The sequence below is a fragment of the Rutilus rutilus genome (assembly GCF_951802725.1).
Source record: "Rutilus rutilus genome assembly, chromosome: 16".
Classification (NCBI taxonomy): Eukaryota; Metazoa; Chordata; class Actinopteri; order Cypriniformes; family Leuciscidae; genus Rutilus; species Rutilus rutilus.
Genome location: NC_140224.1, coordinates 14,045,073 through 14,059,432, shown reverse-complemented (window position 1 = coordinate 14,059,432; position 14,360 = coordinate 14,045,073). Strand labels below are relative to the sequence as shown.

General features: G+C 41.9%; 1 protein-coding gene across 2 annotated transcripts in view; it reads right to left on the bottom strand.

Annotated features, from left to right (window-relative positions):
* The window catches only part of LOC311306651 (kelch domain-containing protein 1), a 216,534-nt gene that overhangs the window by 437 nt on the left and 201,737 nt on the right, over nucleotides 1-14,360 (bottom strand). For both annotated transcript variants that reach the window (XM_084435173.1, XM_084435174.1), the window contains exons 11-13: nucleotides 2,075-2,159; nucleotides 1,581-1,660; nucleotides 1-1,451 (exon numbers count right to left, since the gene is read on the bottom strand). The exon at nucleotides 1-1,451 is cut by the window's left edge and continues 437 nt beyond it. In XM_084435173.1, the coding sequence (XP_084291299.1) occupies nucleotides 1,316-1,451; nucleotides 1,581-1,660; nucleotides 2,075-2,159 (301 nt within the window). In that variant the 3' untranslated portion in view covers nucleotides 1-1,315. The remainder of the gene's footprint in view (nucleotides 1,452-1,580; nucleotides 1,661-2,074; nucleotides 2,160-14,360) is intronic.

Below are 14,360 nucleotides of genomic sequence, written 5' to 3'. Positions count from 1 at the left end.
AACAAAACAACTTATATAAGCAACAGAAATAAAATATACCATCCGATTCATGCACACATGTGAGGCTCGGGGCACATGCTATTAGCAAACTGAACCTTTCAAAAAACTGAAGGGCACTCTGCTCTTAAAGGGGCCACATCCTAGTCTACTCGTGACGTGGGCCATCACCAAAATTCATAAGTAAGGTAAAAATGTTTTGAGATTCTTCTACCCTGCATATATGCTTAAAACCCACCAAAAAAAAAAAAAACCTGTTTCACATACAGTACATACAGTTTTACTCAAAAGGTGCAATAGGTGATCTGGGAAATGCTAACTTTAGCTTGCTAGCATTGAAACCATACGATCCGACCCTCCCTGCAAATCGCAGTCCAAAGCCATGCCTCCTCAAAAACACATGAACACACACAGACCAGAAGTGAGACGCCCAGAAACAATGTTATTGGATTATATCATGTGTCATTCACCAGTGAGAAAACTTTACAGTACAGTGAGTAACAGTACTACAATAACTAATGTAAACAACTGTTTGCCTGCCATTCTCACTCTGTCTGCACAGCACGTACATGAACGAGCTGATGACATATGATGTCTGCATGAATAGGCTGCACAGTGGTATGCAAACACGTTGACTGACGAGGGAACACATGTTCTCATTTAATTTCGGACCAAATGCAATGATTGAAAATGAAGAAAAATGCAGTTAGTACGTGAGGATGCCAAGGAATAATTCTGAGTGTAAAAGTAGGCTACGACAAATAATTATTACAATAAGTTAGGCTCCATTGAGTAACAAGCAAATTAAAATGATACACATTTATTATTCACAATATGGAAAGAGGAAAGAAAACAAAGTTTGTTAAGAGCATGACTCAAACATGCCATTAATGGGCTTATTAAAGTCATCTTTTATTTTTTTGAGCTATTTTTATCCATTCCGCATCTCCCACATGTGTGTTTTAGCAAGGCGGTCTGTGTTGCAAGTTGGTGAATGAAGATACTTGCCAGGTTACGTGTCACTACTGCTTTATTAATTTATCCAGTGTAAAACCTGGACACCGCCACACAAATGTGGCTTTTTGTTAATGACTGTCCTACTACAGGATTTAACACAGAGTAACTGCTCACTACCAGTTACAAAAGACAGTGTAACAGTCTGTCACAGGCAAGTCTAGTTGTATTTTTCATCAATTAATTTGTTAAAGCAACACCAAAGATTCTTTTGTTAATTATTACATTTAACTGTTTCTAATGAGTGTAAAGCTTGGACAGAAATATTCTTAAAACCATTAATTGAAACAAACAAATGCCGTCCTTATGAACCTATATGTTGAGCATTTTCCCTGAAATAGGATATCCTCTTGCCAATTGTCTTCTGAAGTTTGGCCGGTAACCACAATGCCAGCTCTTGGACAGAAAATATGTTTTTTCCTATGCAGTCTTCACATAATCTACAAAGAAATAATCAAATATTTGGTAAATATTTCCTTATAACATAACATTGCTTCAAAATACCTTTTAAATGTTTTATAATATTTTCGTATGATGAGCTGTTTGTTGCAGTGTATAATGGCTTTTACCTTGACAGCGAGTACGGTTGAGTCTGAAATACCAGCACATCTGCACAATGACTCTGAGAGGGAGACTTGAGAACTGCAACCTGCAAAGTATAATGATGTCAAGTACATTGCTTGATAACAAGAGCTTTCAGTGCATCTGCTTTATTTGTGACTCATTAAACAAGTGTTAAACCAATTCATGATTTTGGATGGATACCAGCTAATCAAATTCTGCAGAGTTAATGCTCACAAATGAACTTTATCCATTCATTTAAGGGGTTTCTAAGGTCACATTTGGTATGTTTCATGTTCTTAGCCCTGCTTGATCTGCATGCATCGCTTTCTATGTACACAACATGATTCTACACAGCTCAAGACCCAAGGAGTATGGAAAACAAAACAACCCATAAATCAAACTTTTAAACCAGATTCAGAGTCTGAATATTCCAATGATAAATATGTATCACTTTACATCACAAATACAAGCCTTTTGTTGTAGATTGCACTGTACATACCGAATCCATTAGAAAGACAAATGTCTGGCTTCCTCCAAAAACTACTACATCACCGTCTCTCCCATTATCAGCAGAATGCCATAACCTGAGGGTAGAGATGGGTAAAACTGATTCAAGTATGTATATCACCATCATCGTGTGACTTGCATCATCATTTTGAGTCATTTTTGCTCAGATAAGTTAAGAAATTAAGAAACAGAACAGTCACAAGGGTTGTGCCAAGTGTGTGACAGCACAGGGCCTTGCGCCTCCACTGGGCTTCATGCCAAAATAAAGTGACTGCTGACTTGATGTAACAGCAATAGTTTTAAAGTTCATGTTTTTGTCCTTTGAAAGACTGTAATAGCTAAAATTCATAGCTGATAGTCAGAGGAGTAGTGGTAAAAAAAGAGGTGGGTAAACTATAAATTCTCGTGGACCACGACGTGGTCACCCGGTAAGGTGGGCCACTGCCTACCGTTGTATGTGTATCCTGATGACATCGCTATAGGCTATCATTTGATGGTACTACCAAGGGTATCACTGGTTGTTCCCTCATCATAGGTCACACAATCACTATTCAATTCATACATTAATCTAAGTTCTTGCTAAAGAGACTCAAGAAGGAATAATATGGTTGAAATCTATAAAGTTTACTAAATGACAAAAGAGAGAGAACAAAAATATTTAAGAGAGATAGAGAGGGAGGCTTATATCCAGGGCTTCCAATGCAATGCACTTGTACATAATGATTAGGGATTTGGGATTATTTTCATAGTCGATTAATCTGTTGAATATTTTCTCGAATAATCGATTAGTTGTTTGGTCTATAATATGTCAGAAAAATGTGGATCAGTGTTTCCCAAAAGCCCAGGATGACGTCCTCAAATGTCTCGTTTTGTCCACAACTCAAAGATATTCAGTTTAGTTTACTGTCACAGAGGAGAGAAGACACTAGAACATATTCACATTTAACAAGCTGGAATCAAAGATTTTTTTACTTTTGTCACGCCTGGCTTTGCCGTGCTGGGTGTGCTCACTTCACCATGAATAGAATATGTTTGGGCCGTCTCTCTCCCCCCAGTCTGAAGGGGGAGCTGTCTGTTTCGGTCCATCTGACAGTAGCTGATGGGCGGGACTGTTTAAAAGCATCTCCTGCCACTTGTTCTCTCTCTGCTCTGGGCTGCGCATTTCTGCTCTGCTCTGGCCTCCTGGCTGGTAGCAGCACTGTCCTACTCCTTTTTGCCTTTTTTGCATTACACATAGTTAACATTTTACTGATCTGCACTACACTTCTGATTAGTTTTCTTTTGTTTCTCATTTACTGATTTGATACATTTATTGATTCAAATTATGATTTCATTGAATAATTTAATGTTCTAATAAATTACTTTTGATTTAACTTAACAAACGGTGTGGTCTCCCCTATGTCATTGCTACTGTGAGCCAGGTAGTCGTGACATATGGGGGCTCGTCCGACCATTTGGATCCCGAAATATAAGTAGACTACTATGTGTAGGCGTAGTTGCGTGGGTAGTGCTACGTCATTGGTTCACATTTTGTGAATGAAAAGTACCGGTGATCAGCTGATGGTAGTGATCTAATCAGCTGGCACGCGTTGTGTTTGTTTGTTGGGGAGTTCCGCATCGAGTGTTCGGTTAATGAATTGAATGTTACTTTAGTATTTTGATCGCTAAAATTAGTTTTTGGTTGTGGAAAAAGTTGGGAGTATGTGCGCAGATTAGAGCAATTTAACCAACCATATTTTGTTTGCTTAGTTTGAGTAACGAAGTGTGTTTGTAGGTCTACTTATGTTGCAGGATGGCATTTTACGGAGCCTGTTTTATCCCCAATTAGTGCGCTTCGGCGTTGTGGGTTTAGGTTGCTGGTCACTGAAGTCCGAACGAGGGCACCGCCGTGGAGCACCGGCTGAATTGACTTTTGTCGGGACAGTACGATTCCATCGGTATTGGTGAGTAAATTAGCCTTGTTCTTGGACTTAGTGTGAAGATAGATCAGAATAGTAGGGGGGTAAATGTTTAGGGGGAAACTCCGTTGTTGTCCTGTAACATGAGCTGCATTCCGCTTCGCCTGATTTAATTTGTGTGGTTGGAATTGTTTAATAACCCGAAAGACGTTAGGCTTAGTTTTCGTTTGTTTGGCTAGATGTAGTGCTATTGGGTGTCTTTTTTTTTTGTAGATGATAGTCTGGTTTGATCGTTGATTGGTGACTTGTAATTTAAGTTGTAATAATGGGTACACTTGAGGCATTTTTGGATGTTCCTTCAGTGGCTTTGCTTGCAGCGTTGAATGTTAAACAATTGCATGGTGTGGCTAAGCACTATGAAATTGATTTAACATTGCCGAGGGGAGTTAAGAAGCATGAGCTGCTTGACTTCATTCGTGCGTGTTTGGTTGATAAGAACGTATTACCTGACGAGAAATTGCCGAAGCAATGTAGTCAGGGAGCGTCGGGTTCAGATAGTGAGCTCACTTCAGATGGTGAGCCCACTTCGAGTTTGATTGTAGGTCCACAGCTAAAATCCGGTGTATTAACATTTGAACAACAAGTCGAATTGTTAAAACTGCAACATGATTTGCAAGTGAAACAAAAGACGTTGGAATTGGAACAAGAATTAGCAAGGAAAAAATTAGATGACGAATTAGCTCAAAGGAGGCTTGATAATGAATTGAATTGTAAAAGGTTAGAAGCTGTACAGAAAGATAAAGATCGTGAGTTGGAGTGGGAAAGGCTTAAAAATTTAGAGCAGGACCGTGAGATTGAGCGTACTAGGCTGCAATTAGTAGCTGAAGGCAAACTTGGCAAATCGCAGCAGTCTGGCCTGGCCGGTATGATCAAGTTCCTGCCTAAGTTTAATGAGCATGATCCAGATGTGTTTTTTTCGTTATTTGAGAATATTGCTACTGAGCAAAATTGGAGTGATGAGGATAAAATTGTGTTGTTACAAACTTCGTTAATTGGCCGTGCACAGAAGGCATTTGTGGCTTTACCGTCTTCTGAAAAGAAGGTCTATCGATGCGTCAAGGCAGCTGTGTTAAAGTGTTATGAGTTAATCCCCGAGGCTTATAGACAACGTTTTCGATCATGGAAAAAATCAGATAAGCAAACTTACTCTGAGTGGGCTAGGGAATTAACCAGCTTCTTTCAACGGTGTGGTCTCCCCTATGTCATTGCTACTGTGAGCCAGGTAGTCGTGACATATGGGTCAACGGTGGCTTACAGCGGAAGAGGTTGATTCTTTTGATGAGTTGTGTGATCTTATGATATTAGAACAACTTAAAAACACTTTGCCTGATCGCATAGCCACTTATATTAGCGAACATCATGTGAAAACAGCAGCAGATGCTGCTGTTCTTGCTGATAATTTTTCTCTCATACACAAGGCTCCAGCTCGTGATTTTAGTCCGCGTTCTAACAGCAATTACAAAGAACGTCGCTATAGTCGTGTTAATACGCAAAGTGTTAATACGGACACATCTATGTTTTCCAATTCAATTGTACGTGGTAAACCATCGGATTTCGATCTTAAAACAGACTGTAACTACTGTTTTGGGAAAAATCATTGGAAAAAAAATTGCCCGGTGTTATTGGAGCGTAATAGGGCGAAGGGTGATGGAGGAAAAGTTGGCCTCTGCGCCTCATCTGTTCCTGTTGTGTGCTCAGGGAGTAAAGCTAAGAAAATTCTAGCAAAGACATTGGATCGTGCACAATGTACAGTGTCAAGTGTTAAAGGTTTGAGCAATGTACAATGTGATGAGCTTGAATTTCCTGTATCTAGTATAACGGATTATGCACCGTTTGTCACAGAGGGTTTTGTGTCATTGGTTGGAGACGCACATCGCGTTCCAGTGAAAATTCTGCGTGATACGGGTGCATCAGAAAGTTTCATTTGTCAATCTGTCCTGCCTTTCTCGTCTGAGTCTGATACGCAAAATTGTGTGTTAATACGGGGAATTGGTCTCCAGTCATTTCCAGTGCCGCTGCACAAAATTCAGTTGTTTTCTGGTTTTGTGAGCGGGGAAGTAACCATTGCGGTGCGTCCTTCTTTGCCTATAGAGGGAATTGATCTGATTGTGGGTAATAACTTTGCTCATGACTGTGTTTTTCCTGATCAGGTCTCACCACCTCCCGTGGTTAAGACTGGAGCTTCTTTATTGGGTGAGTCAGATAGGTGTCAAAAAGATTTTCCAGAGGTTTTTACGGCATGCGCTGTGACGCGCGCTATGGCGCATAAGCAGGATGCAAATTCGTCTGATGCATCTAAGCACACGTCTGCTCAGGTATTTATTCCGTTGTTACCAGTACCTTTGTCTCGATTTGACATTGCTGAGGCTCAAAAGAGTGATCAGAGCTTACAGAAATATTTTGACTTGACTGCAGATGATAATTTAGATCGCTGTTATTTTGTGAAAGATGGCTTGTTGCTAAGAAGGTGGTCACCTACTGTGGGAACTGATGTGAGAGATCAGATTTTGCAGGTGGTGATGCCTGAAAAGTTTCGTGAAGTGGCACTAAAAACAGCTCATGGAGAGACAGCGGGTCATTTTGGGGTAAAGAAAACATACAATCAATTGTTAAAACATTGCTACTGGCCACGGATAAAGAGGGACGTTGCACGGTTTGTTCAAACTTGTCATGTCTGTCAGGTGGCAGGGAAGCAAAATGCTGTGGTTAAGCCCGCGCCTTTACAGCCCATTCCGTCTGTTGGTAAGCCTTTTGAGCATTTGGTCATTGATTGTGTGGGCCCCTTACCCCAGTCAAAATCAGGATGTGTTTATTTGTTTACCATCATGTGCCAGGCGACCCGCTATCCAGCTGCGTATGCTTTGAGGACCATTACTACAAGGTCTGTGGTGAAGTCATTGTCGCAGTTTATTTCAATATTTGGTCTTCCCAGAGTCATTCAAAGTGATCGGGGTTCAAATTTTACGTCAAAAACATTCGCAGCAGCTTTGAAACAGCTGCGTATCCAGCACAACTTGAGTAGTGCGTACCATGCGCAAAGTCAAGGGGTTTTGGAGAGGTTTCACGCCACTCTTAAGTCTCTATTGCGTGCATACTGCATTGAGATGAAACGGGAGTGGGAGGATGGTCTACCATGGCTATTGTTGGCGGCTAGAGCGGTTGTGCAAGAAAGCACCGGTTTTAGTCCCAATGAGTTGGTATTTGGTCATAAGGTTCGTACCCCATTGTCTGTATTGTCAAGTGAGCTGGATTCATCTGAACCACCCAAGAGTTTGTCCAGTTATGTGTATGGTTTCCGCCGCAGGTTACTTTTAGCATGTAAAATGGCAACTGAAAATTTGACTGATGCCCAAAGAAAAATGAAGCGAAATTATGACCGTAAAGCAGAAACTCGTGTCTTTAGCCCAGGGGATCAGGTGGTGGCATTGTTGCCTATACCTGGTTCTCCTTTTGGTGCAAAGTATTCAGGGCCTTACAGTGTGGTTCGTCAAGTGTCAGAGACCAATTATGTGGTGGCTACGCCTGATCGTAGGCGAGCGACACAGTTATGTCATATCAATTTACTTAAGCCATATTATGCATCATCACAGTCACCTATTTGTAAGGGTGAATCGTCTGTCTTGGTCGTGGCAAGCACGTCTGTAGCTTCTCCAGAGTTAGAGGATGATGTGCAGGGCCCTGACGATTCCATGTTGCATGCTCGTCTCAATAATTCAGAGACGTTGGCCAAATTGGAGGGAGTTTTAGATCATTTGGATTTGAAACAGCAAGCAGAATTGAAAGCTTTAATCTTTGAATTTCCTTGTCTGTTTTCAGATACTCCGACCTGCACAACTTTACTCGAACATGACATAGAAGTCGGTGATGCAAAGCCAATCCGTCAGAGGTTTTACCGCACTGGTCCTGATAAGCGAAAAAGTCTGGATGATAGTGTCCAATATCTTCTGGAAAATGGTCTTGCCGTACAGTCGTACTCTAGCTGGGCTTCGCCCTGTTTGTTAGTCAAAAAACCTGATCATACGTACAGATTTTGCACGGATTACAGAAAAGTAAATAGTGTAACAAAACCAGACTCGTATCCATTACCTAGGATAGAAGATTGTGTTGATCAAGTCGGTGCGGCTCGTTATGTGAGCAAATTTGACTTGTTAAAAGGTTATTACCAGGTTCCTCTTACTCCTAGGGCACAAGAGATATCTGCCTTTATTACGCCGACAGGGCTCTACTCTTATACGAGAATGGCTTTTGGGTTGCGCAACGCCCCCTCCAGTTTCCAGCGGCTCATGAATCGAGTCGTTGCGGGACTGGAGGGGTGCGCTGTGTATATTGATGATGTGGTCTGTTATTCAGACACTTGGACAGTCCACCTTGCCCGCATACGTTCATTATTTGAGCGGTTTGCGGCTGCAAACCTCACTGTGAACTTAGCAAAGTGTGAGTTTGCTCAGGCTACAGTGGTGTATCTGGGAAAGGTGGTCGGACAGGGGAGCGTTCGGCCAGTGAGAGCAAAGGTCGTGGCCATTGATAAATTCCCACGTCCTACTACGAAGAAAGAATTAATGCGCTTCCTCGGTATGATAGGGTATTACAGGAATTTTTGCTGTAATTTTTCATCTGTCGTTGCTCCACTAACTAACCTGTTGAAGGGTTCAGTTAAATTCAATTGGACTGCAGATTGCCAACATGCATTTGAGAACGCCAAGTCTCTCCTGAGTTCTGCACCTGTCCTGGCTGCTCCTAGGCTGGAGGAGCCCTTCCAGCTGCAAGTGGATGCCAGCCAGGTAGGGGCAGGTGCCGTTCTTCTTCAAAAGGATGAGAATGGAATAGATAGACCAGTTTCCTATTTTTCTCGGAAATTTAATCGTCACCAATTTAACTATTCAACCATCGAAAAGGAGGCCCTGGCCCTTATTTGGGCACTCCAACATTTTGAGGTTTATGTTGGTGGTGGGTTACACCCTGTGGTGGTCTTCTCTGACCACAATCCTCTTACTTTCCTCTCTTCTCTTCAAAATACTAACCAGCGCCTTATGCGCTGGGCTCTTTTTCTACAGCCTTATAACCTGTCTATTATGCACATCAAGGGGTCCGACAACGTCATGGCCGATGCCTTGTCGCGGGCTCTTGATGATTGTTAAGGGGTGTCTATCTCTTCTCCGGTCTCTGGTTCTATTCTCTTGTCCCCTGTTTTTCCATTCTTAAATTGCTATCCAGGCGCCAGGATTTGCTGGGTGGGAAGGAGGGGGTGGGGGATTAGGTGAGCTGGGGGGTGAGTTTTGTCATTTCCAGTGGTGGCTGTTGTATTGAGGGTGTAGGTTAAGGGGGATTGAGAGTTTGGTTTAGTTTAACATTAGTCTTTCGGGGTAATTGGTTAAAAAGGGTAATGGATTTAGTCATTTATTGTTTTTGGGGGTATAATTGGGTTTGTTTCTGTTTCTAGTATTGATTAGGGGGAATGGTGTAACGAGTAGAATGTAGTTTTGTTCTGTTTTGTGGGGGGAGTGATGTCACGCCTGGCTTTGCCGTGCTGGGTGTGCTCACTTCACCATGAATAGAATATGTTTGGGCCGTCTCTCTCCCCCCAGTCTGAAGGGGGAGCTGTCTGTTTCGGTCCATCTGACAGTAGCTGATGGGCGGGACTGTTTAAAAGCATCTCCTGCCACTTGTTCTCTCTCTGCTCTGGGCTGCGCATTTCTGCTCTGCTCTGGCCTCCTGGCTGGTAGCAGCACTGTCCTACTCCTTTTTGCCTTTTTTGCATTACACATAGTTAACATTTTACTGATCTGCACTACACTTCTGATTAGTTTTCTTTTGTTTCTCATTTACTGATTTGATACATTTATTGATTCAAATTATGATTTCATTGAATAATTTAATGTTCTAATAAATTACTTTTGATTTAACTTAACAAACGGTGTGGTCTCCCCTATGTCATTGCTACTGTGAGCCAGGTAGTCGTGACACTTTTGTCTTAAAAAATGACTCAAACCGACTAATCGATTATCAAAATAGTTGTCGATTACAGTTTTTTCCAATTGCTAATGTAGCAGGTGCAGATTAACGACAGTGGTTCACGTGAGATGATTGACAGCTTTACAAACTAATGATATCGCACTGATGTCATAGCTGACGCGAAACAGGAAGAGTCATCGCTAGCTCTGTTAGCTGTTTGAGCTCTTCAGATTGCATAAATCAGTGCAAAATGAATAGAAATGTTATTCTGTATGATGAAATATTTTACAAACATGTCATAATTAATAATTATTTCTCCAAATGTGCACACCATTGGACTAATAGCCCTGGCGGATCGTGGATATTGTATGTATACGAACACAAATAAACCGGAGATGAGATGAATGGCTGCTGTATGAGTGATGATTTCTATTCAAAATAACTTTTGAATTTTTTTATTTTTTTTATTAAAATTTATTTTTATTATTATTATTATTAACGAACGTTTACCGTACCCGCGAAACCGCGAACGGCTATAGCGATAACATTAACTAGCTAGCTGACTAGCAAAGGGAGCTTGTTGTCACAAACTTTCAGTGGTTTAAATGCCAGAGAATGCATATAATTACATCCAGTTATTTATCTGAAAATGTATCCTGAATTTTACTTGTAACATTGGCTAATGGGAAAAGGTAGTGGTGACTTGTTGAGTCAGTGGCATGAATCTACCGTGAACCAAATTAACCTCAAAAACATGAAGTTTAGTACTGTTTTCCGAGCTCACTCACTTTGGGTTTGTAGCCGAGGCCGTTTGCTGGCATCAGGAGGAGGGCTGCTGTCTTGACGGCGCTTAAACAATTGCCGGATATACATTTTTTACAATTCATTCATCATTACATGAGACATGTAGGCTAGTTTGGGCTAGTGACTGATGAATCTTGATGCAGTCTGCTGCTTCCTGCTGGCAACACCGCAAAAGATTGGTCAACACTGACAGTAATGCAGCGCAATATGAAAGACTTCGTCTTAGGTTTAACAACCTATGAAACTAATACCGAACAGGGGCGGATGGTGTATAGGGGCGATTTGGGCGACGCACTACCAACTGGGAGAAAGAGGATTTTTTTTTTTACAAATTCTATCACAGCAAAAGTAGTTTTCAGTGTTCTAGACATATGATCTGTCATTGTCCAATCAGATTCGTTAGATTCAAGTCACGCGAGTCGCGGGCGCGACCATTTGAAACGTGACTTGAATCTGACGAATCTGATTGGCCACGACTCCCGAGTCCCGCCTCTCTGGGCGAATTCATTGACGTGGAAAATCGCCCAAGCATTCTCCCATTGACTCTCATGTTAAAACTTTTTTTTCCGGAAAATGAGCCTTCAATGCATTTTCAATGAGGATTTGGGACTCGCACTTACGCGCTTGCGTCATACGTAACTGAGCAAAGAGAGCGAGGGGGATATCTTCGATCAAGTCACTTGCTACTTTCAAAATGGCTGCTAGTGTGTGCAATTCCGTTGCGTCTCTGAAAGAAGTTCCTTTTAGTCGACGATCCAATTCAGACAAATTGGCATTAAAACAATCAGGACCTCCAAGGTTTTCACACCCGAGGATTTTCAACTAATTGGTATGTGAAAAAAAGCTGGCTAGCAGGTTGTGAAGAAGCTAACGCAGTCTTCTGCTACCCCTGCCTACTCTTCCACCCTGACACCCTGACGACAGACAGCACTGCTTGGGTTTCGACTGGTGTGACAGATATGCACCATCTGGCTGAGAAAATCAAGAAGCATGAGATGTCAAAGATCCATATGGATAGCTGCTTGAGATTTGCGACTGTTGGGAGGGTGAACATTGCCACTCAACTGAATGAGGGATACAGGTTGGCTGTTTGTCGCCACAACGATGAGGTGAGCAAGAACCGACACATCCTCAACCGGCTCATCCAATGTGTGAAGTTTTGCGGAGTGTTCGAGTTGGCTTTGCGAGGCAAGGATGAGACGGAGGGCTCCACAAACCCAGGTATTTTTCTTGGATTGGTGGACTTCGTGGCAGAGTTAGATGAAGGTTTTGATGAGCACCTGAAAAATGCCACGGTGTTCAAGGGCACATCCAAGACGGTGCAGAACGAGCTTTTAGAATGTATGCTAGCGGTTGCGCGGGAAAGGATTGTGGAGGAGGTCAAGTCAGCTAGCTATCTGGCCATCCAAGCTGACGAAACTACGGACGTCTCCACGCAGACACAGCTGGTTCTTGTGCTTAGATACATTGATGACAACCATGCAGTGCAGGAACGTTTTTTTTAGTTTATTCCCATCTCGGATTCAGCGTCAGTTTCAATTACCAGTGTACTTTTGGAGAGACTGAACCAACTTTTGGCCGACGACAACGACAAAATGAAACTCGTTGCACAAGCTTACGATGGTGCCAGTGTGATGAGCGGAGAGAAGGCTGGTGTGCAGCAAAAGGTGCGTGAACATTTTAAGAATGCCCATGATCTGCTATGCACATCAGCTTAATTTGATCAAGCAGCAAGCTACCTCCCACATCAAAAAAGTTTACGTTTTCTTTTCCGATCTGAGCGGTATTGCATCTTTCTTTTCCCGGTCACCGAAACGGTGCAGCGTTCTGGACAAGATTGTTTCACGAAGACTACCCAGAGCTTCATCTACAAGGTGGAATTTTAACAGCAGGATCGTCAACACTGTGTACGAGAACCGAGATGACCTCATTGAATGTTTTGAAGCCATCAAGACGGGTTCACATGGTCCATTTGACCAGCTCAGCGTGAGAGAGGCATCTGGCTACGTGAGGATGCTACAGGACGAAGATTTTATTTTTTTTCTGTGTTTTTTTCACAAAATCATGCCCAACGTCGACATTCTGTACCAGAAGCTCCAGAAGAAGGACATTGATGCAGTCTTCATCAAAAGGGCCCTCGAGAGCTTCACAAGCAGTGTGCAGACCATTAGGTAAGATAACATTTATATTATTCGATCCTTCTCAAAGCAGAGCTTTGTTGTGAGAACAGAACAGATGCATGAAAGGAGACTGTATTTGTGTTCTTTTTTATAATATATGTTCTTTTTTTTATAATATATTGCCAGTGGTGTAATCTAGCTTGCTTTACTCTGTGCTGGACATCCTGGTTAGGTGAGGCACAATGGATAGCTTAAAAAACAGTGTTTAACAATAACATTATGCATCCCTGCCCATTTTAACCCTCTGATGGTCTTCAAAAAAAGTGACACTCGTGGTTTTTGTCTATTTTGAATCCAATGATAAATATTTATTTATTTATTTATTTATTTATTTATAGAAATTTAAAAAATATCATAAATCCTCCAAAAACTGTACACATGTTGAGTAAAAACATTAATAAACAGAGTAAAATTATATTTGTAAAAAAAAATATATATATAGATTTTTCTGTTACAAAATTAAATGTTATTGTCTGGGGTCCAATAGACTCCAAAGACCACAAGTGTCACTATTTTTGTCACGCCTACATAAAAACAGATAACATTCCATTTAAAAAAAATTTTTGTAGATCTAGAAAGTGTTGAGAGCCGTAGGAAGTTTAATACCATTTGGAAAAAGAGAACATTTTTTTTAACTAAGCAAAAGTCATTTGGGGTCCAATGGACCCCGAAGACCATCAGTGGGTATACTGACATCTTTGTACTGGATAAAGTGTGAACATGTGCATCACGTAGACTACAGTACTGTACACAGCCTAACAAACACATTATTGGTTTGTTTGCATTCAGAGACTCTGACCAGCTGCAAGAGCCATCAGGAACCGACAGACCAAGGACGGCTTTGACAGAAGAGGCGAAGCAGAGGCTGTCTGAAGAGGTCTGCGACACCATCCTGGCTCACACCAAAGCGAGGTTCTCTTTCACTGGCCACCTTGTGAGTGCTACCTTAGTACAGGGAGATATGTTCGAAAGGTACTGCCATTAATTTCCTGCTGAGGCTCTGAATTAGAGTTCTCAACGGGTCGGGTCGGCCCGACAAACCCGACGGGACCAGCGGGTTCGGGCCGGGTTCGGGTCGAAAATATAATCAAATGACTCGGGTCGGGTCGGACCTCGGGCTTAATCTTTTCCGCTCAGTAAAAAAAAAAAAAAAAAATATTTATTAATCATCGCTGCTGTTCACCGTAAAGAAAGTCTGGCTGCTGCGTAACGTGCATCATGGAGAGGGGCGGGGGCAGACCTGACGCCGCTGCGTGCGCGGCTGCGCGCCTTTATAGCCTGGAGAAGAAGATGGAGTTGGTGAGAAGTAAACTTGCCGCAGGTGAATTCACCGTCGCTACTACAGCCTATTTATATATTTAAAGTTTATTGTTTCAGTTGTTTG